The sequence below is a fragment of a genome, unplaced genomic scaffold, assembly GCF_019419815.1.
Source record: "Pyrus x bretschneideri cultivar Hongxiangsu unplaced genomic scaffold, Pyrus_bretschneideri_v1 Contig14, whole genome shotgun sequence".
NCBI lineage: Eukaryota > Viridiplantae > Streptophyta > Magnoliopsida > Rosales > Rosaceae > Pyrus > Pyrus x bretschneideri.
Window position 1 is genome coordinate 6,295,048 of NW_025999435.1, and position 22,640 is coordinate 6,317,687.

Sequence of the window (22,640 nt, forward strand, 5' to 3'; positions counted from 1 at the left end):
TTTGTATATCCTCATAGCAATTAGAGTGAAATATTTACTTAATTAACATAATATATACCTATATGGCTATATTACTAAATATATTACCAATTTATGGTATATTAAATATTGTCAATTTAACATAAATATTTACAAATAATATTTGTCTCAATTTCTTCATAACATAATTAAGTGAATAAAATAAACTAATGGAACACAAATATTCCTAATTTATCTTACTAATTAACTTAAAATCTCTAAATAAATGAAGATTGAAGATGAAGAGAAGAAAAAGATTGAAGATGAAGAGAAGAAAAGATTGAAGATGAAGAAATCTGAAGAGCAAGAGGAAGAAATCTGAATGAACAACAAATTGAAAAACTTTTGGCGTAAAAATAATAAAATAGTGAATTTCTGTAGGTTATAACCACTAGAAAACTAAAATAATAACTAGTAGAAACTAAAATAATAAAATAGTCAATTTTTGTCTGTTATAATTGCTAGAAAACTAAAATAATAACCGCCAGAAACTTCAAAACTGCCAAAAATCTAAAATAAAAATAGTCAGAAAACTAAAATAAAAAAATAGTCAATTTCTGTCGGTTATATCTGCCACCATTAACTTCAAAATTGTCAAAATCTGTTAAAAAATATTTAAAAATAATAATTCAAAAATACTGGCGGTTATAATACTTTTATGGCGGTTGTATCCGCCACTAAATATCAGCCAAAATTTTATGTTGGATATAACCGACATAAATTCATTGTTATCCGACACTAACTGAATAATGTATCGGATATCTTTTATCCGACATAATGGCTTATTAAACTGACACCATCATTTGACACCTAAAGCTAATATTGTAGTGTTCTCTATTTATAGAATGTGATATATCTATTTGGAAAACATGTGACTATTTATGAAACGTCAAAAGTTGCAACATTTCATTTAAGTAGATATATCATTCTACCAAAAGACTTGACTTTTAATTTTTATTCAATTAATAAATTTAATATAATAATATTATTATTAAATTTTCCTAACAGTTTCTTCCTCCAAAACAGGCATGCAGCCGTCTCCTTTTATTTCCCTTCGTCGCTTGGAATCTTCCTTTAAATCCCAATTGTTTTGGTTTTGATCTCAGCCTTCCACTTGTCAATTTAGTGAGGAATATGAAGAATATGAAGTATAATATTTGGCATAAAAGGGAAGCACGGACTTCCCTATAAAAATGGTCAGAATAGTTCTCTAGCTGGGGTTTAAATCCCCAGCTCAAACGGACTGCATAATTTTGAAATTCGAACATCAGTCACTAAAACGATCATAATTCATTGGACGAATATCGGACTGACTTGATTCTAACGCCATTGGAAGGAAGACTTCCTTAGCTTTCCATCCATATGTGCTATGCAATCTGGTTTCTCTGGATGCATAAATGACAGTCTACTGAAGTCGCTTATGAGAAACTCCCACATTTCAAATTTTCCAAATTTTGTTTCACCTCCAGGTTTTAGGCATCGCTTTGATATCCCGCAATCTTCTTTTGAACGTTCATGGACCATCTTTAAGCTCTCAAAACTCCTCTAGGCTCAAAATTCCTTTCTTTGCATTTAGTCCTACAAAATATGAAAACTACAAATTATATTATATTATAAATATACTAAAAGTATAACTTTGGTTTTAATTCCCGTTGTGTCATTATAGAATATAGACTGAATTCACTGTTACTTCTACAGTGTATATCCGATTCTACCCCGCCTATTTTGCTGTTATTTCAATTTTGCCAGTTTGCTTTGCTGTCGAACGGAGAACAAAATGGGACGCCGCTTCAATCTTTCTCCAACTGCCTGCAGACTCCATCAAACCCTAGAACGAGAAATCTTAAATCCACAACCCAAAACTCAGGTAGATTAATTGAAGAAAGATGGCTCCATCAGAGCGGGTAAGATGGCTGGATGAGTATAATCCATTTAACTTGGTCAGACGGCACTGCCGTGAGAAACACCTGTTTGTGGGTGAGATGGTCTACCAAAAGAGTAGGGAGGGCAACCCAGAAGGATGAATCAGAGGTAAATTGTACTAAAGTAGTTTGCCCTCTTCATCTCCTCAAATAAATTTGATTATCTATCAATTTCCTTGAAATTATTTTTGGTTTCAAATTTATATCGATTGCTAGGGTTTTGGAAGGCTGTATGGATTTGGGTAATTTTCATATTATTTTGGGAGTTTGCCCACTTGAGGTAGAGCTTTTGTACACAGATTTTGGCTTCAGGCCAGAGTGTTTGCTAATCCGAATTGTTGAAGAGGATTTGGGGATTGATATCTGAAAGGGATGAATCTCTTCATTTTCCATTGCTCTCAACCTCCGACTGCAGAAGGAGCTCAAGTTCCTTCTCACCGACCGTCCACCTACCTCGATTGCTGCAAGCAAAGACTGTAACAAAAATCACAGACGCAGAAGACGAAGAGAGAGAGAGAGAGAGAGAGAGAGAGAGAGAGAGAGAGAGAGCGGAAGCATGTCTAAACGTCAGGACGGCCTTGATCTCCTTCTTTCTTTTCAAGACGGGGTTTTGGAAACCCCTCTTGGTTCTCCTTTCCAATCGCCAGGTATATATAAACCTCCCTAATTATTTGGTTTGCTCATTTTCTCTATCAATCTTGAAAAATCGACATGGGTATCTCTCAAGTCGAAAAGTTGATGGGTATCTCCCAAATCGTTGAAATGTTTGTTTAGTGGGTATCTCTCAATTTCAGACTTACTGGGATAGCTTAGTTCTTGAGTTCATGACTTTCTACATGATTTAGATATCTTCTAATTTCTTGGTTTTGAGTTAAATATACTTTCTTAAGTATATTTAAGTTACATGTTGCTAACCCAGTTAATTTTTTATGCTCTATTTGCCTTCTCTATAACAGGTCTTGGAAATTGATAAAGAACAAATGGTTGATTTACTGAGAAAAATAATAAATGAACAAAAACTAAAGGTATGAACCTCAGAGTGCTGTTTTTGGTAATTAGTTCTTGAATAATCTGTAGTAACAATCTTAGTTGTTGAGTTGCATGTATGAAAATTTAGCCCTTTGAAATTTGGATTGTATGATTCAAATTTTATCGTATTTTGTTCAATTTCCAGCTTCGAACTCAGAGAAGGAGGTGGCTGTCATTGTTCAAATTCAATTTGAAATCGTATTTCTGAGCATGTTGTTTTATCACTGATCAGGTAAGGCTCAATTTTTTCGAATTTGTCTTAATTACGGATTGCATCTGCTGAAGAATATTTTGGGCTAAGCTTAATACTAATCAATGTAGCTTCAAATTATTTTATTTTCAGTCTTCAAATTAAGACTAAAGATTTAACATCCTGCAATATAGTTTCAATTGTTAAAGATAGTAGATTGAGGTTCTTTGGATCATGTTGGTATTGGTTTTTGGCATTGAATTTTAGTTTTGAATGTGACTTTTATGAAAGAGAATAAAACTATCCATTCCATCATTAATAATTTGTATCAAACTTGCCATTTCATAAGACTCGAACCTCAGAACTGTATGAAAAAGATTAAAACTGTACCATACCATTTTATTTATGTTTGATTACATTGGTTATTATTACTAATAGTTACGTTTTGTGCATATTGTAGCTTTCATTTTAACTTCCCTAAACTTTCTTCTACTTTCCCTTTCTTACAGGGTTTTATTTAAGACAAACTTATACATCCCAACGCAAAGGGAGAGAGGAGGCAAAGGCTGGCATTGTTGATAATGTAAGTGAGTTTGAAAATAGGATTTCTAATAGTTTGCTAGCCATAAAGTTATTTCTTCATCTCCCATAAAGTTCAACTTTTTATATACACATTCACGCTTTCTTTATTTCTCTTTTCAACTACTGAAGCAAAGAGATCTCGTATGTCTACTAAATTCAGAAAATCAATAATGTTTTACACAATTCTTTCAAACGGTTAATTGTTGTGCTATATCAAATTAGTCGGAGAGTTGAAGATAGAAAATTTAATCGTGTCAGTAATTCATTGTGTTCAATTTTCATGCTTTGCCATTCTTATCCACTTTTTTACTTCTTTTGATGTAATTTGAATTATATTTTTTTTCATCTTCATCAGGCACTTCTCTTTGGAAAGAAGCATGTTTGGTATTCAATCCACCATTTAAATGGGAAGGAGGAAGTTCCCCGTCACATGGTTAGAGCCGTAAAGGTAAATGATTCTTTTTTCTTGGATCAAGTTTTTGGTACTTTACCTTATGTCTAATGGCTTTTGTTGCTGTTTGTTTGTGTTAACTAATATTTTTGAATCCCTGGTAGTATTTTTATATTCTTTTGAAAAGAGATAATGTTATTTCATCCTGTGTTTTTTTCTCAACTAAATCCATGCTTTGTTAATTGTTAGCTTTTCTTTGCTCACTAAAATAAGCCACCTTAATTAATTAAGGTCTCTTGCTGCTGTTTTTGTGATAATATTACCATCTTTATTTCCTATTCTTTTTTTTCATTACACTTTGACTTCATGTTACTTTTTACAATTGGTCCTTACTTGACTGAGCCATAGTAAATTGTCCATAATTCACCTATATACTCTCGATTTTGATGATTACTCAAATGAAATTTGTGATTAATTTTATTGAATTGTTTTTATTTAATTTAATCTGTAATTTTTTTTAAAATATGCAGGGGGAGTTGAAAAAGAATCAAACTGTTTCAGTTGCTAACAGTTTTTATTCAAACTTTTTTTAAAATATGCGGGGGGATTTAATCTGTAAATTTTAAAATAATCTGATTGTCCTTCTCTTTTCCTTTTCATTTTGTTTATAAAGAATCAAACTGTTTCAGTTGCTAACAATGTGGTTCAAGTTGTGGTAAAAAGGTCCTCCGCTTATATGATGATTTAATATATGAACAATTTAGATCTTCCATTAATTGACATTTCATTTGAATTTTACTTTCATATAATTTGCTTCACATAATGTAAAAACTATTTTAATGGTTTCAATAGGATGATATAGAACAACTATATTCATTTTCTTTGACTTTTTTTTTTTTGGCAGCTCATGAAATACTTTTCTCGAGCCTTGGACCAATAAGAAAGTAAAACACAGAAGTTCTATATTACATGTTAGTTTTAATCCATTACTAAAAATCTTCTTTTTTTTATTTTTCAGGAAATAAACTTTATTAAGATAAAGAGGACTGAACAACAACATGAAAAGCTGAGAATGAACAGTCGAATACCGAATTAATTCCACTGCTACCCCCCAACAAATCCAAGTGCTGAAATTTCAATTATTGTTCTTCGGGGAGGTAAAGCTCCTATCTTTCTATACAATATGTTGGATTTTTTATTTGCGATTTTTTTTTTTTCTCTGTTGGAAATATTGTTATTTCTGTTAGTTGTTGATGGGTAGCTTGAATTTTGTTCAAGTTGTAGTAATTTCCGTACAAGTTTACATTTTTGTGTGGAATTGGTGCAACTTTTGGTGTTTGTGTGGTGTCATTTTGATTGGTTGTTGGCTGAAACTTGGTTCCTTTGATTTTGTTATGGTGAAATTGTTTCCTTCTCTTTGCTTGATAAAATTATGTGTTTTGGATTATGGTGCTTATTTTGGTTCTTATCTATGACTGTTGGTGATGTAGCATTATAGGCTTTAGGTAGTAGGTTATGTATTCTTAAAGATAACCGAGTACATCCTAATAGCTGCATCCCTTGGTTTGTGATTTTGTTGCTCGATTACTGAGGTTTATTTTTCGGTGGTCTCTGCTAGGTTCTCACATTTGAGTCTTCTCACCAAATCATTATATAGATTTCTGCTTGAAATTTTAGCTTTGGAATAGGTAGGTGGCGATCTCTGCTTGACTTTGTCGATTGAGTCACATCACCTAATCATTGGAGACTTCTTTTCCCTTGATCGGAAAAATCATTGAAGAGTAGTATTTCCTATTGAAATTAACTTTGGAATGTAGTGCTGCTCTACATTTGTAATAGGTGAAAACTGACGAGTGCCAAGTATGATTGTGTGAACTTGGATAAGTTTTAGAGTTTTGTCATACCACATATCGAATGAGCAATATGTGCCTGTGAATTTATTATGTTAAAAGCTTAAAATTTTCCATTCCAGCCTAATTGAATTTTCTTCTATTTGAATTCGATATAAATGCATTAAGGCCACTCCAGTTTCAAGTGTTTCGTCTAAATTATGATTATGATTATTATTATTATGACTTTCTACATGATTAGCTATCTTCTAATTTCTTGCTTTTAAATTTAATATACTTTCGTAACTAAATTTAAGTTACGTGTTGGTAGCCCCATTGAACATTTATACTCCATTTGCCTTCTCCATAACAGGCCTTGGACATTGGTAAAGAACAAATGGTTGATTTGCTGAGGAAGTATGAATCACTAGAACTAAAGACATGAGCCTCAGAGTGTTGTAATATATTGTACAAACTGTTATAAATAGGCAAAAGGTAGAGAGATAACCTTTCTAAGGACAGAAGCGAAGCAGGTGCAAAATATCACACTATAACTTTAGTAGCTATAACACAAAAAGGATGACTAGATAAAGAGAGGGAGGGATACTGATATTATTTCTCTTAATTTCTTTTGCAGTGCATTTGATAACAGACGGATGCTTTAATTATAGAGAGACTCTCAGTGCTTTAATTATAGAGAGACTCTCGTAACTACAACCATCCACAAAACAATGATGATACTTTTGAAAGTATCAAACACTATTCCTAAGTCTTTGTTCTTTTTGAGTGGGCATTCATTCATCATCCATCAATTTTACAACACAAATATGTATCTTTTGTTTTGGATTGATATAAAGATGTAAATATGTTTTGATATAGAAGTAAATATATTTTAATATATTTTATACGTTTAACATGGTTTTAGACCCACGGCCTTGCGCGGGCTAAGTTGCTTGTAAACTATTGCAAAAGGTATTTTTAAAGCAAGTCTTTTATCAGTTGGATGAGGAGGAAATGTTCACCTCACCCTTCAGGTGGCTGCATTTACCGGGATGACATGGAAAGCAATGCTGACGTCAGTATGTGAAGTTTCTCAAATCAATAGATTACACTTGGCGTTGATTTTTTCATTCAATTTTTACCACTAGATAAAATAGTGTCTGTTGTTTATGCATGTGAAGACAATTATAATTTATAAGGTTTGCGTTACATTTTAGTTGATCCTAAATATCTCATACTAACATTGTCTTGTATATACCATTGATACCCTTAACGGTCTAAAACAAGATATTTTACATAAAGTTACTAAATTTGGAGTGATTGAATATAAAGGTATCTAATTTTGTATGATTGAGGTATCTTGTTCTTGTCTGGAATATCTTGCCCTTTCCTACTATGTGGTGTAGTGGTGAAATGAGCTGGCTTTCTTCCATGATACGTATGTGGTCATAGGAACGGAAATCACTTTTTACTTGTTTTTGGTGAACTTTTTAGGAAAAGGATCCTTGCCGGATCCTTTTCCTAGAGATCTTAAGGATCCCACGATCATGACCGTTCATCTTATATTTTGGTGTCAGTTTTCTTTAGGTGCTATTTATATTTAATTTTAAATTTTAAATTTTGAAATAATTTCTTATCGCATGATGTACAATGAATGGTCACAATTACGGAATCCCTAGGAAAAGGATCCAATGAGAATCATTTTCCAACTTTTTACTTGTTTATACACTAACAACTATAGTTTTCCACTTATATTTACTAAATTAAGTGAAGAAGAAAAAAAAAGGAAAAATTTTCAAGAGAATAACTTCAAAATATCATAAGAATTTGTTTCCTTAATTTATTATCAAATAGAAATACATATATATTAACAAAAACGAGAGCAAATACCGCGTTGTTTTATTAACCCTCTACATTTTATTGACTGCTCCGGACATAATTAGTACATCCACCTTTACTTTTTAAAGTAAAGCTCATCTTAACACATCCCGCATATTTTTCATTACTACCATCATACCTCACTCTCATACACCCACAATCATCAGTTTACCACACATGAAACTGTTCATATGTTTCAAACAAAAGAATAATCTACATTTTAAAGACAAGAAAGATGAATTAAATTGTGTTATAAAATCTCCATCCTATCGTTTGATTTACATAGACATCCAAGTACCCTTTCAAATTTTCTTGAACAGTCACATTCACTAGTACAAAAAACAGTTTGCGTGACACAGGTCCTTCGTCGTGCAAAAATTAGCCCAACGAAACCTTCGTCGCTCACCAACCGTCGTGCCAAGGCAGTGAAAGTAGGGTCTGTGCGATAAAGAAGTAACATGCGTCACGCAAAGTGTCTTTGTGCGACATAGGATCTGCGTCATGCAAAGTGTCTTTACGCGACGCATGTTACTTCTTCGTCGCGCAAACCCTTTTTTTTTTTTTTAGCAAAAAAAATTTTTATTTAATTTTTAATAAATATTGTAATTGAATTCTAAACAATAATTAATAAACCAAGAAAAAGTATTTAATTATAAAATATGTGAAAATGTATATACAAGATGTCCGAACAAAAAAGAAAAGACTACAACAAGTGGTCTTCTAGGTTTGATACATCAGGCTACTAGGTATCAACTGGGCGAAGTGGCTAGGAGGTCGAAGGTGGAGCAAGATCAGGTGCTGGCATTGGGATTTGCAGGCCGGACATCTGTAAGGCCCGTACAATAATACTCATCTGCTCTCATTGGGCCGGAAGCTGACCTTTTAAGGTTGTCACTTCCTCCTTCAGGGCATTGACCTTTCCTGTGGTCAATTTGGAAGAGGAGGTACCCGTCTCACAAACCTGCGCATTCCCTATACACCGAACAACCTTGCTATAACGACAACCAAACTTCTGATCTAGGACCTCATTCAGGATCTGAAAACCTGCATCCTCAGATACGGTGACGTCCTTGATTAGGAGGCGTATTGGTCACACTCTGACGACGAGTGATCAACTGCGACAGCTATACACTTTTTGAACCATAAAAATATAACATTAGAAACTAATCCTTTCTTGCATTTGAAACCAATCATTTCAGAAGAAAAAAAAATACAAAGTAATGGGTATTCGATTCAATCAATACAACGTAATATTCTAGGTCTTTGCATTCATATTTTTTCAACCCACAATGTTTTGTTTGTTTGTCTCATACACAAAGAAAATCCTAGTGTTCTAGTAAATGAATCATGTGGAATGATCCATGTGATTGTGATGGCATGAGGTCTAGGTTTGAAAATTACACGAAACAAAAAAATAGAGGTAGTAGTGCTTGAAGAAAATCAATCAAAAGAGGTTCTTGTAAAGTTCACACAAGAAACATGTGGAAAGAAGAAAATAGTAAAAAAGATGCCACCCAACAAATTCCTTTTCGACTCACATACAAGACTAAATGTCAACAAGGGCATCAACCAGTCTGAACCAGTCAGTAGCAAAACGAAGAGAGGTATCTGATTCTTTAGAGTGGGGAAACATAAAGGAGATGAATGCATATGGAATCCTTATCAATAAATTAGCTCAAAATGCATAAGGGAAGTTATGGTCTGCACTGTGTAACCAATCCCAGTCCACTATATCTACTAACCAATAAAAAATCAGAAGCAGAGCAAACCAGAATAGAAAATGGAACCAAGTGCCATCTAGTAAACCACATGTCACAAACAAGTATTAAATAGCAATTATATTTCATAATACCAGATCATTGAAAAGAAACTAGTTCTTCTCAAAAATATAAGGCTAAGATAGACACTTAGGGACAAAAAATCTACACCTACATGTCAAGTCACATATAGCTCTCAACCACATATATCTATACCTACATGTCAAACCCTCTTAAGTGCCCCCCTCAATAGTTGAAGAAATGTTCAGGAATCAGTCGATGTTCACTAGTAATGTTCGAAGCAAGAAACATGAGAAAGCAAAACACTAGTAATTTGGAGGGAAATAGAACTCAGAGAAGACCAAGTAATAATAAATTAGAGCAATTGAAAACATGAGAGGACTCCAGGACGTACCAAACTTTTGGAATGGAAAGTATTACTTTGCAAGACAAATATCCTTGTGGTAAAGCACACCCTCTTTGTTCTAAATGAGCTGCTATGTGATAAAACATAAGAAATGAGTCATTTCTCACTTAGACTCCAATAGGTTGCAGACAAGGTATAGGAAAAAAAGGCAATATACAGATTAAGGTTACAAAGGCAATACCAAAGTTCATTACATTTAATAGTTCTCAAAGCAAATTGAAAGCTTAAGTACATGGAATGATAAAATTGATTGACATCATGATAATATCATCAAGTTTGGCTTGTAGCTGCCATTTGAAATAAAAGCAGTAATTCAATTATTAAATTGATTGACATCATGATAATATCATCAAGTTTGGCTTGTAGCTACCATTTGAAATAAAAGCAGTAATTCAATTATTAAATTGATTGACATCATGATAATATCATCAAGTTCATAGCTAGCCAACTAAGGTAGATAGAAAGTTTGAAAGGATAAGAGGTCGTCATAGTTGGAAATTGGTACATGATTTATATAATGGAAATCTGCCTTAATCCAATTATTAATCCTAAAAGTGTATCTTACGACATAGGCGCATTGCAAATTCTCATTTATTATTTTCAAATTCTCATTTAGTAATTTTCATTTGCTTGCTTTACATAGTTTGGTTATAAATTTCTTTCTCCTCATAGTAGAACATAACAACTTTTGGTTCAAGTCCATCTCCAACTTGTTATAGGAATGCACTAATTCTCTTACATGTGTTATATTATATACATATGTTTTTCTAAAAGGATTACAAATTCTTTTGGCCGACTTGACAAGACAACAATGCCTAATCAACCCCACCATCGCCGGTTCAGTTACGCTAGTAAGTAATCAAATCACACTAGAAGAGTTGCATCTTTGTACTATTAATTATATGCCATCTTTTGCAAGGGTTCTGCTTATGCTAAATATGCACAAGATCAAGCCACTTTCCACAAGTTCTATCTTACATTAATTAGCATGTAGTCTGAAAACTAAAACAAGCTATCTAAAGATACTTCCAAAAGTTGGACCATGAGGTACAATGTTGAAGATGAAGCAGTTGTAAAAAGTGTGCAAATGAGTGGTTTGCTAAGCATGTTAAGTTATTAATAAGTGATTAATAAGCAACTATAAAAAGTGTGCAGAGGAGGAATAAAAGGGTACTGAAGTTTCTAGTACATAATAATAGCAATATCTAATTTCAGAGCTTTCCTTCATACCATTTTCTTGAGCCCAAATACCTTTGCATTTGCCTTGCAACCAATTAAAAAAATCACAGATTTGCAACCAGAGCTTTCAATATACACAGAGCTTTCAAATAAAACCCTAATTTGGGATTAAAGCAAACACAAGTTCCTGCAACACTCACCAAATAAAACCCTAATTACCCTAATTACACTTAAATTAACAACAAAGTAACAACAAATAAAACCCTAATTTAAGTGTATATATGATAATTAGGGTTTCCTAATTACCTAGTTACCTTTGTCTTCATCTAACGATGGGTGGGTAATGGCGAGGAGTTCCTCATGCACTGTATTGCATAAGGTGGATGTCCGGCGTCTTCAAAAATCACTCGAGGAAGTGGCAAATGAAGGAAGACAAAGATGACCGGAGTGAGAGAGAGGGAAGCGAGAGATCGAGTGAAAGAGAGTTGTTTGGACAATTGAAAATTGCAGCGCCTAAGTTTACCCCATTTTGTCCAATTCAAAAGAGCACCTAATTTTTACAATTGCAGTGCCAAAATTTTACCCCCTTGCGCGATGCATGTATTCATTCTGATGTTGCGCAAAGGTTCTTTGCGCAATGACCACACTTTGGGGTCGCGCTAGTTATATATATATTTTTTTTTAAATTATAAAATTTACTAAAAATGTGACTTTACTCCTTTCAAATTCATTTTTTTTTTCATAAAACCCACAATAATCTATTTTTCTAACAAAAACCCGATCCGAACTACAATAATAAATTTAAAGCTACTTAATAAATATACATACCATTCAATTTTTTAAGATGTACAAAATAAATAAATTTAAAGGTACTTAATAAATATATATATCATTCAACTTGATGGGATACGCATTCTACGAAATTAGTTTTAACGCTCCAACTGTCAAACTTGTTTGTATATACTTCGAGATCACATAAGTAGAAAATCGTAAAAAAAAAAAACATTCAGAAAGCAAGTAACGAGACAAAACTTTTCGACGGTTATAAACGAAAAATCACGATTTAATGATAGTTTTAACTCCGATTTTGATGATTTTTTACACTACACTCATTGACCCGATATGAATACAATGAAAGAACTCGATTTTCAATTTAAAATATTTACAGTAGTGGATATCACAAAATCTTATGTTATACTTAATGAAAGTATAAATAAATTCTAAGTGTTAGTGAATCTACCGTTTTGATGGAACACACATTCTACGAAACTAATTTCAATGATCCAACCATCAAACTTGTTTGTATATACTTCGAGATCGCATACACCAAAAATCACAAAAAGCAAACATTCAAAGATCAAGTAACGGAACAAAACTTTTTGACAGTTATAAACAAAAAATCAAGATTTAACGATTATTTTAGCTCCGATTTGGATGATTTTTTTACAACTACACTCCTTGATCCTATAAAAATACAATGAATGAATTCGATCTTGAATTTAAAATATTTACACTAATGGATACCACAAAATCTTATGTTATACTTCATGAAATTATAAATAAACTCTTCAGTGTTAGTGAATCTATTGTTTTGATGAGATACACATTCTACGAAACTAATTTCAACGATCCAATCGTCAAACTTGTTTGTAGATGTTTCGAGATCGCATATGCCACAAATCGCAAAAAACAAGCATTTAAAGATCAAGTAACAAGACAAAACTTTTTGAAGGTTATAAACGAAAAATCGTGATTTAATGGTTATTTTAACTCCGATTTTGATGATTTTTTACAGCTACACTTTTTGACCCTATATGAATACAATGAATGAATTCGATCTTCAATTTAAAATATTTACATTATTGGATACCACAAAATCTTACGTTGTACTTAATGAAAGTATAAATAAACTCAAAGTGTTAGTGAATCTATTGTTTTGATGGGATACGCATTTTACGAAACTAGTTTCAACGATCCAACCGTCAAACTTGTTTGTATATACTTGTAGATCGCATATGCCAAAAATTGCAAAAAACAAACATTTAGAGATCAAGTAACGCGACAAAACTTTTCCATGGTTATAAACGAAAAATCAAGATTTAACGGTTATTTTAACTCCAATTTTGATGATTTTTTTACAGCTATACTCCTTGATCCTATATAAATACAATGAACTAATTTGATCGTCAATTTAAAATATTTACACAAGTGGACCACAAAAACACTTTGCAAGACACAGTTGTTTGTCGTGCAAACAACCTTTGCATGACGCATTGGTTGGTGCGTCGTGCAAACAATCTTTGAGTAACGCATTGGTTGGTGCGTCGCGCAAATTATGTTTGTGCAACGACCAATTGTGACGTCGCACAAGTTATATCTAAAAAAAAAGACAATTATTATAAAATTTACTGAAAATGTGACTTTACTCCTTTCAAATTCTTTTTTTTTTTTTTACATAAAACACAATAATATATTTTTCTAACAAAAACCGGATCCGAACTACAATAATAAATTTAAAGCTACTTAATAAATATATATACCATTCAATTTCTTAACTGTTATAACAAAAAAATAAATTTAAAGCTACTTAATAAATATATATATATATACACACACACATATATATCATTGAACTTGATGGGATACGCATTCTACGAAACTAATTTTAACAATCCAACCGTCAACCTTGTTTGTATATACTTCGAGATCACATATGCCAAAAATCGTAAAAATACAAGCATTCAGAGATCAAATAACGGGACAAAACTTTTTGACGGTTATAAACGAAAAATCATGATTTAACGGTTATTTAACTCCGATTTTAATGATTTTTTTATAGCTACACTCCTTGATCCTATATGAATATAATGAACAAATTCGATCTTCAATTTAAAATATTTACACTAGTGGATACCACAAAAATTTATAGAAGAAATAATTTAGTTTTGGAACCATTCATTAAGGTTTACAGAAGGTCACTTTGCGCGACGACAGTCTTCGTCACACAAAGTTCCATTGCGCAAAATGTCTTTGCGTGACGTTTTGTTGTCACCGTTGTGCAAACACACTTTACGCAACGCAAATTGCTCTGTCGTGCAAGTATGTTTTTGTACTAGTGGTTGGATTCCAAAAAACCTGATGCATAGATGGTAGGAACTGTTGGTCATGTCAGTTTGTATAAATGGCTTTCCCGAGATTTGCAAAAGGAACACATTTGTTTGTTTAAAAACTGCCAACGGACGTACATCATTTTATGAAAGATGATAACCAATTCTAAATTCCTTTGAAAGGTTATTATCTAATGGCATTGCTTCCATTCTAACCAGCCAAAACATTGAATTTCTTCATCATCAAACAACCACAATAATAATACATTTAATTATATTTTAAATTTTACAACATTCTCCACTTTTCTTCCTATTTCATGGATTTCATTTAGAGCAGAGCTTTGCAAAAAGTCAATTTATATTCCATCATTTAAATAATTTCTTAAATGCCAAAACCAACAAATGCACGATGAGCCAAAACTCGATTTTATGTTCCATTCGTCAAAAATAATATTTCTTCACTGATGTGTTTGTGTTTTTAGGGTTTTGTTATATAATGGAGAGTGAGAGTGGTTGTGAGGGCTTGAATAGTCCTTTCATATTAGAGTTGCAAGTTATTTAGTATTAATTTTTTATTGGGGTGTATTAACAACATGTGGGGAGTTAATAAAACATCTGGGGTATTAAATTATTGTGCTTTTAAAAAAGCACTTCAACAAAAGCACTTACAAATAGAACACAATGTTGTACGTGTCCCATAAAATGCAGAATAAGGGTGGGCACAGATTGGTGCAATTCGGAATGGATTAAAACTGAAATCAAAATTTGTTGCGTTTTGGTTTAGTTCGTTTTGACAATGAAAACAAAAAGAACCATTCAATTTTGGTTTGGTTCGATTTAAAACGGTTATGTTTAAGTTTGGGCCTAACTTATAGGCCTGTTATAAAAGGGCTTAACTTATAAGCCTATTTCGGTTTAGGGTTCCCAGCATTTTTTTTTTAATTTTATTTTTATAGTCTTTCCACTTTGTTTGGCCCCAAACACAGAAAACAACGTGAGATTTTTTAGTGTGACTAATACGGGATGATACATTACGTGTCATTATAAAACTTAAGTAACTTAAAAAGAAATTTTCATCATTTAAATAACAATACATTGTGTACCATTCGTATTCCGGTCACAGTGAAAAAAACCTCACTTATTGTTGAATAAACAATCCACGTATTACATCAACACTCCACGTATTGTTGAATAAACCTCACATACTTAATACACCCTACATTTGATTTTTTAATTAAAAATTATCTTAATACACCCTTCATATTTTCTCATAATACCCTCATACCCTACATTCTCAACGTACACCTCACTTTTCTCCATACATCCCACCTTTTCTATACACCCCACATTTTTCAAATCTTATAACACTCGTTTTTAAATGTCTTATGATTTTGTTTTTTCGTTCTACTCTGTTATTTTTCGTTCATTTTTAAACCGCTTAATTGGCTCATTGAACTGTGACTCAAGTTTACTGCTTCACCATCCGAATAACGCTCTAACATCTTAGAAATTAAATGTCTTATGATTTTGTTCTTCGTTCTATTCTGTTGTTCAAGCAAGGGCTTGCCTGTGTAGCCTATTAATTTTTTATGGTGATTTTGATACATGTGAACTTTTAAGTTGAGCTTTGATGTAGTATCTTACAAAGATATTTGGCCCGTGTAATGAAACCAAAAGCTCTTACGAATTTGTAGGCATTTTTCATATGAAAATTATGGTTCGCTAACAAATTTTATAGCTATTGGATATCTGTGTTCATCCAAATTGTAGTATTCATGCTTCCTAAATGCTCTGTACTTTCTATTCTGTTAGATAAACCTAGTTGAAAATAACCATAAAAAATGGAGGGTGTGTGGAGTTTTGATAGTTGAAAAAGATAAATAATAAAAGTGATTTGTGGTGAATTTTCAAATTTTTTATTTTTTAAAACCTAATAAGGTCAAAATTGTTATTGCATAGTAGGATACTTAAATGATTTAGTATTAAAATTTAATGTGGAATGCATTCAACATTTTGTGGGGTGCTAATATAAAAGCCTTTACTAATTAAATTAAATATTTTTTTACATTATGTGTTCGGTTCCAAATATTAGGAATTGAAATCGAACTGTTATTTTAACTTTTGGTCATGTTTTAAATCGGAACCATTTCAAGACCGTAAAAAATCGAATTATTTGTCACAGTCCAATTTGATCCATATTTCAATTTCAACTTTCGATCCAAAGTGCCCACCCTTAATGTCAAAGACTCTTGTCTGATGCTACTCCAAACCCTTCCCCATCTAGGAATCTTTCTCCTAGCTTCTTCTTAATTAGTCTTCTAGCAGAAATTTTATTCTTAAAAAAAAAACATAAATTCTTGCCTGATTGTTCAATCCGACGATGCTGAGCTCCCCAATAGCCTGACTAATTGGGCTGGGGTGGAGATACACTTTTGAGTTTTGAGGAATTAGATTGCGTAATTGCCCAAGCAATTGGCATGGGGTGGACTTACTCTAATGCAGTGCCAAGGGATTTTCGGACGAGCCACTTGGATTAGGGTTGGTTTGGTATTGCTGTGCTTTGAAAAAAAAGCTGCTTCTGCTGTGCTATGAGAATAAACAGCTGTGAAATAAAGCAGCAGAGTGTTTGGTAAACTATTTTGTAAAAGTGTCTTTGGAAAAAAAAAACAGTATGATAGTGTTGGGTAAACTTTTATGTAAAACAGCTGTGACTGTGAAATGACCAAAAATGGTATAATACTATATTATTATTATGATATTTTATTTAATATTATTATTTTTATGTGAGGATTTTGTGTGGTTGTGAGGCCTACATCCCATTTCCCTTATCCTTGTGTCTTTTTTTCCCTCTACACTCTCGAACTCTCTCGAAAACTCTCAGCTTTCCTCAACTCTCTCTCTCTGCACTCTCTTTTCCTCCTGCTTGGAATCCTCGGAATCAATCGCCTGAACTTGAGTTGAGTGAATGTATCGGCGAAATGGAGAAATGGGTTTTAGGAATGTAGGGTTCTTGATGGGTTTGGAGCCACCATAGCTCGATGGATGAAATGACGTCAGAGGCTAGGTTTGTTTTCCTCCAATTTCCGTTCAGGATGTTCTCCGCCAGCTCCCACTCGATCTAGTCCCGGTAAACGGAGTCGTCAAGGACCTGGTCGGCGAGTTTCGCCCAGTCCTCGAAGTCGTGAGCGCAGAGATTTTTGGAGACCCACTTGAGGTAGGCTAAAGGGAGGGTGCCTAACATCTTGCCCTTGTATTTTCCGAAGTCAATGACTCTGTCTTTGGCAAGCGGCGGTGTTGAGGCGGATAGAGAAGGTGGTTTGGGGGGTTTTCTGGGTTTGAAGGAGCAGGAGAGGCGGAGGGGGTGCATATAGGTGTGGGAAAGTGGTGGGTTTGACGGAGGAGTGTGGAGGTAGAAGAGAGAGCTCAGGGTAGGATTGCCAGAAACTTTCATTAAAGGGTCATTGTTCACCAGTGTTTTAGAGGTTTGAGCAGAAGCTGCGAAGCCAGTTTTTCAAAGCTGCATTTTGCTGCTTTTGTTTTTTGGTTTTTTTTCACCCAAAACTGTGAAAAAAAGCTGAAGATGGAAGTTTACCAAACACAAAAATGACCCCCAGCTTTTTTTTATACCAGCTTTTTTTAAAATCACCTCAATCCCAAACCATACCTTAATGATGCAGGTGGTCCATCCATCATTGTGATGTACGGAAAGGGATCATCTCCGAATCCTTTCCACCAAGTCCACCCATTCGGGCCATTGAAATTTGATCCAACGGCTACAAATAGGGGGTCCCTTTAAAAGTTATAATAACTTTAGTCGTTGGATCAAATTTTAATAGCCCAGATGAGTGGACTTGGTGGACTTGGTGGAAAGGATCCATAGAGGATCCCTTTCCATGATGTACTAGGGTTTAATATTGAATCCTGTAAAGTTTTGTAGGTAATGTGTAAAATCAAAGTGGGGACAAATTTATTTTTGTAAGAAGGAAAAGAATCCTCGCCGGATCCTTTTCTTGGGGATCCAAGAGATCCTGTAATTATGTCCGTTCATCGTACATTGTGCGGTCAAAAATCATTTGAAATTTAAAATTTAAAATTAAATATAAATAATACCTAACAAAAACTGACTGTACAATATATGATGAACGGACATGATCACGGGATTCCTCAGATCCCCAGGAAAATGATCCGGCGAGGATCCTTTTCCTTGTAAGAAGGCTTGGGAAGATTGTGGATATCATATTTGAGACTAGTATATTTATATAATCTCAAATCTCATCTGTGTCAGGCTTGTTACTTGAGAAAAACTTCATCTTGATCACGTAGTTGTGCGCCTAGAAATAGATAAAGCAACAGTCACCCCTCATTTTGTTACACCAACACCATGAAGATTCCCTCGATCATTCAAGGAAGAAGAAGCGAGGATATGACACACCAAACCCTAGTAAGTGTTTTAAATTCCAAATCAAATCAAATATAAACAAAATAAATCCTAATTAAGCTAACCATATTAAGGTCTTTCAATAATATAGGTGAGTGTGAATTCCAATATATAAGAATTATCCACCATAAGTTTGATTCCTTTCACACTATAATCATAATGGTGTGAGTTTGATAGAAGTGAGTTCTATATAAAATGTGGGATCCCATCTACTTTTTATGTTTCTCAATTTTATGATTGGTTACTTATTTTTATCTCTTATAATTTATTGTAAAGAGATCACGTATAATTTATTGTATAGGGATCACACTAATGACTTGAATATATCAAACTAAAAAAATAAGAATCACTCTCATAGCACTCAAATTTTTGGTCCACAATAAGATTTTGATTCATATATTAGTATGACCACAACCAATTCCCACTCCAATAATCGTGAAAAATAGGTTTATTTCCATGGCATAAATGAGTAATGAAAACTTAGTTGATCCAGCTCTTAGGTCCTTAAAATAAATGGATGGTTCATCATGAATATATTATTTGGTACTTACGTCATCGATTTGTTCCATAATTATGGATGACTAGACGACCTCCGGTTCAAATGATTTTTAATAGGGATAATTTTCAAATGAAGATTAAGAAATTGAATAGTTCTGCTTATGAAGTTTATACAATTAATATTCATTGTTCAAAAGAAGTAAGATATGCACAATCCTCCATGAAGGAACGCAAGTATTATACTTCAACTCAACAATGTGTACTATACGTTGAGGTACTCTACAAATATTTTCACTCGAATATCATGTACTTGTTAATTGCTAACTATTACGATTGGTCCAGGTCCTCCTCAAAACCCCATTATAATTCTATGAATATTCTCGCTCTTTGTGATCTTCAAATCCTAGATCCAGAAGCACACCAACCCTAGTTTCAAGTTTCAGGCTGCCGCCCTTTGCTCTTGCTAGGGGTGGCAGCAGCCCGTTACTCCTCATTTTTCTCCTGCTTCCCTCGCATCTCCTTTGCCCTTTCCTTCTTTTCCTCCCTCTCATCTCCTTAGCCCCTTCCCCCTCCCTCCATCCACCTCATTTTCCTTCCCCTTTTTCAGTCTTCTTCCTTTGTTTTTATTCTCGATTCCCCCTGAGTTTTATCTCAGTTTTCCCTGAGATGGGTCTCAGCTATCCCCTAAGTTTGTCTTAGATTTGGGCTTCATGCCCCTTATTTGGCGTTTTCCCCACCTTTTACTGCCTTATGTCTTTTAATTTTCCTTCATCCCTATCCCCCTATGTGCTCAGACCGGTAGGCTCCGATCAGAAATTGGATATAAAATCCACTACCGCTCCCCAAATGGCATGCCAGATCTTATCGGGGCCAATTGTTGGGCATATTACATACCCATTTGCCTCACTCTCTAGCCATAAGATACTTTGTTTGTATATATTTGTAGGGATTCGTGAAATGGGACTTGGATCTGGTGTCCACTCTCTCAGTTTGGAGTTTTGCTTCCTCCGAGAATGTGACGGCAGCGGCGTTCTGGCTTATGTTGCTTGAGATGAGGGTTTTTTGCTGTTTGTTTTTGCAGCTTTCGGGCCTAAGCTTGTATGGGTCTCCCATTGTATCTTAAGTTGCAGCTCTCATTTTGCTTGGACCTATTACTTTATTTGTTGTTATTTACCTGGTTCTGGCCTTGTACTATTTTTTAATGTAATGGAGGTTCTCTTGCGTGAAAAAAAATTAAAAATTAAAAAAAAAATCTATGATTAGTTAGCCCATCAGTTGTCCTTACAAGGATAGTCACGTTAGCTAATTAACAATTTGATACATGACAGTCAAAGTCATTGCATTCTTGCTCCATTGAGACGACCACACGGCACAGATATCATGTGATAATGATTATGTCAAAGCTCTAGGATTATGATGAATTGGTGATGAAGGGTCAAGATTTCATTACGTTCTAATGTAATTAAATATAGAAAAGAGGAATATCATCATCCAAATAATTCCAAGTAAACGTCAACTTTATTTCCCGGATTTTGTAACTATATATATATATATTGTGAGTTCACATATTCTGCATCATTTTGTGTATAACATCTATCATTGATTGATACGTGTTAATAAACTTTACGCTTTTTAACTTTATTGTCATAAACTTAATACGTATCAATTAATGATAAAGGTCACTCACAAAAACAGCTCATAAAATTTGATCTCATATGTGGACCTGACTAACATTTTTTTGTACGCACCCGTTCCCATATGTAATATAAATCCACTAATGCAATTTGAAGGTCCCAACCGTTCATTTTTAGGGTTTCTATTAAGTAAAATAGCCTTACAAGGAATCAACCAAATTGAAAATGTATTTTTCTTGGATTCCAAGTCTTTAATATTTAGCATCAGTGCATTTACACGTATTTAACAAAATCATAACGATTGGATTAATCTAATGAATAGCCTATAAATGTATCACTTTCAATTATTTGGATCTCTTTCTTCCCTTCATCCTATTTTTCCAGTTCACCTTTCTCACTCTTCCGTTTTTATTAAAACTCTTTGCAGCAATTATGTAGTTATAAAACTTAATTTAGTTTGCTTTATCTCTTCATGTTTTCCAAAATTATACATTGAAACCAATAAATCCAAAAAAAAAAAAACTTTCCAAACTCCAAATTTTTTTTCCTTTAATCTCTCTTATGGGCCAGATATATTAATTTCTTTTGGTTTTTTTTTTGTTTTTTTTGTTTTTTTTTTTTTTTTTTGCTGATTTCAGGAAGAAAAAAAAAAAGGGGGAAGGCACTTTTGGCCTATGAAATTGAGATTGAAAAAAATGGGAGAGATAGTTCAAACACGGATTGCGATTTTTGGTCTGTGAATTAAAGATGGAAGAAGTTTTGGGAAGGACGAGGAAACATACAGAAAGGAGAGATGAGATTGGTGTTTGGTGCCATATAATTTTGCTGATGTGGATTGACACAAATCATTAGATTAAACTAATGGTTAACATTTTATTAAATGCGTATAAATGCACTAATGTTATATGTAGAAATTCGAAATTTATTTTGAGTGCTACTACGTTCACTCCTTAATTTTATCTTTTTATCTATCTTATATTCTCATCCATCATAAAAAGTTAAATACACATAATACTCTCTTTACACCCACAATTATTCCTAGAATGTCCTTGATACATTTTTCAACTATTTTCCTACAAAAAACAAAAATTGAAATTCAAAACCAGGCCACCCGACCCAATTCGATGGCAACCCCCTTCCCACCGCCAGCTAACTTTTTCTCTCTGGAAATTTAGAGGAAGAGAGGGCCTTGACATGGCCCATTTCAATGGGAACGAGGAAAATGAGCGACATTCTCGGGCGAATCGATCGTCGTTTATGGACTGGTAAGGATGATTTGGGTTAAGGTTGAGTTTGTTTATTAGTGGGTTTAGTTAAGATGGAGAAAAGAAAAGATTAGGTTGGGGATGAGACACCAAAACGTTGGAGGATGGTTGCCGTCAGATTGGACGGGGAGGGCCTGGCTCTTTGCTTTCCTTCTAATTTTCAATTTTTGTCTTGTTTTTTCTTCAAATTTTAACAAAGTAGCAACAAGAGCTAGTGTGTTGATTGCATCCACCATTTTTTTTTTTCACATCTTCTCATATCCTTCTCCTTAAATCTCTCTTTGCTTTTTGGGATTTCTTCTCCATATTAAAGATAACAGTGTTTTTTTTTTAATTGGAAACAAAATGTTGAATTTATGTTATTCTGGCCATAAAAAAAAAAAGATAATAATTCATTTTGTTAGTTTTCAAAAGTCAATTTACAAAAGGTTAAATATGCCATTAAAATTTTCAATAAAAAATGGGTGGAAAATAAGGTTAAGGGGTAGGTATATCA

General features: G+C 33.5%; 1 protein-coding gene and 1 long non-coding RNA gene across 9 annotated transcripts; one reads left to right on the forward strand and one right to left on the reverse strand.

The window, feature by feature from the left end:
* The first annotated feature begins 1,780 nt into the window (after positions 1–1,780).
* LOC103951577 lies at positions 1,781–7,292 on the forward strand. Of its 8 annotated transcripts, none has more exons than XR_007256694.1 (8): positions 1,781–2,049; positions 2,157–2,587; positions 2,897–2,965; positions 3,115–3,201; positions 3,669–3,742; positions 4,097–4,189; positions 5,151–5,289; positions 6,335–6,588. It is a non-coding gene; the product is annotated as an uncharacterized LOC103951577 (long non-coding RNA). The 8 variants fall into 8 exon arrangements; XR_007256695.1 differs by adding an exon at positions 5,037–5,076 and having other exon boundaries at positions 1,782–2,587; XR_007256693.1 differs by having other exon boundaries at positions 1,784–2,049; positions 2,240–2,587; positions 6,335–6,587.
* Positions 7,293–17,427: 10,135 nt separating this feature from the next.
* LOC103966487 lies at positions 17,428–17,760 on the reverse strand. Its single transcript, XM_009379651.2, has one exon. The coding sequence runs from the start codon at positions 17,758–17,760 to the stop codon at positions 17,428–17,430; it is 333 nt and encodes a 110-aa protein (XP_009377926.2).
* Between the last annotated feature and the right edge of the window lie 4,880 nt (positions 17,761–22,640).

Bases quoted from the DNA above. Each gene is read 5' to 3' on its own strand.
- LOC103966487 (XM_009379651.2), bottom strand. From the start codon at position 17,760: ATGAAAGTTTCTGGCAATCCTACCCTGAGCTCTCTCTTCTACCTCCAC.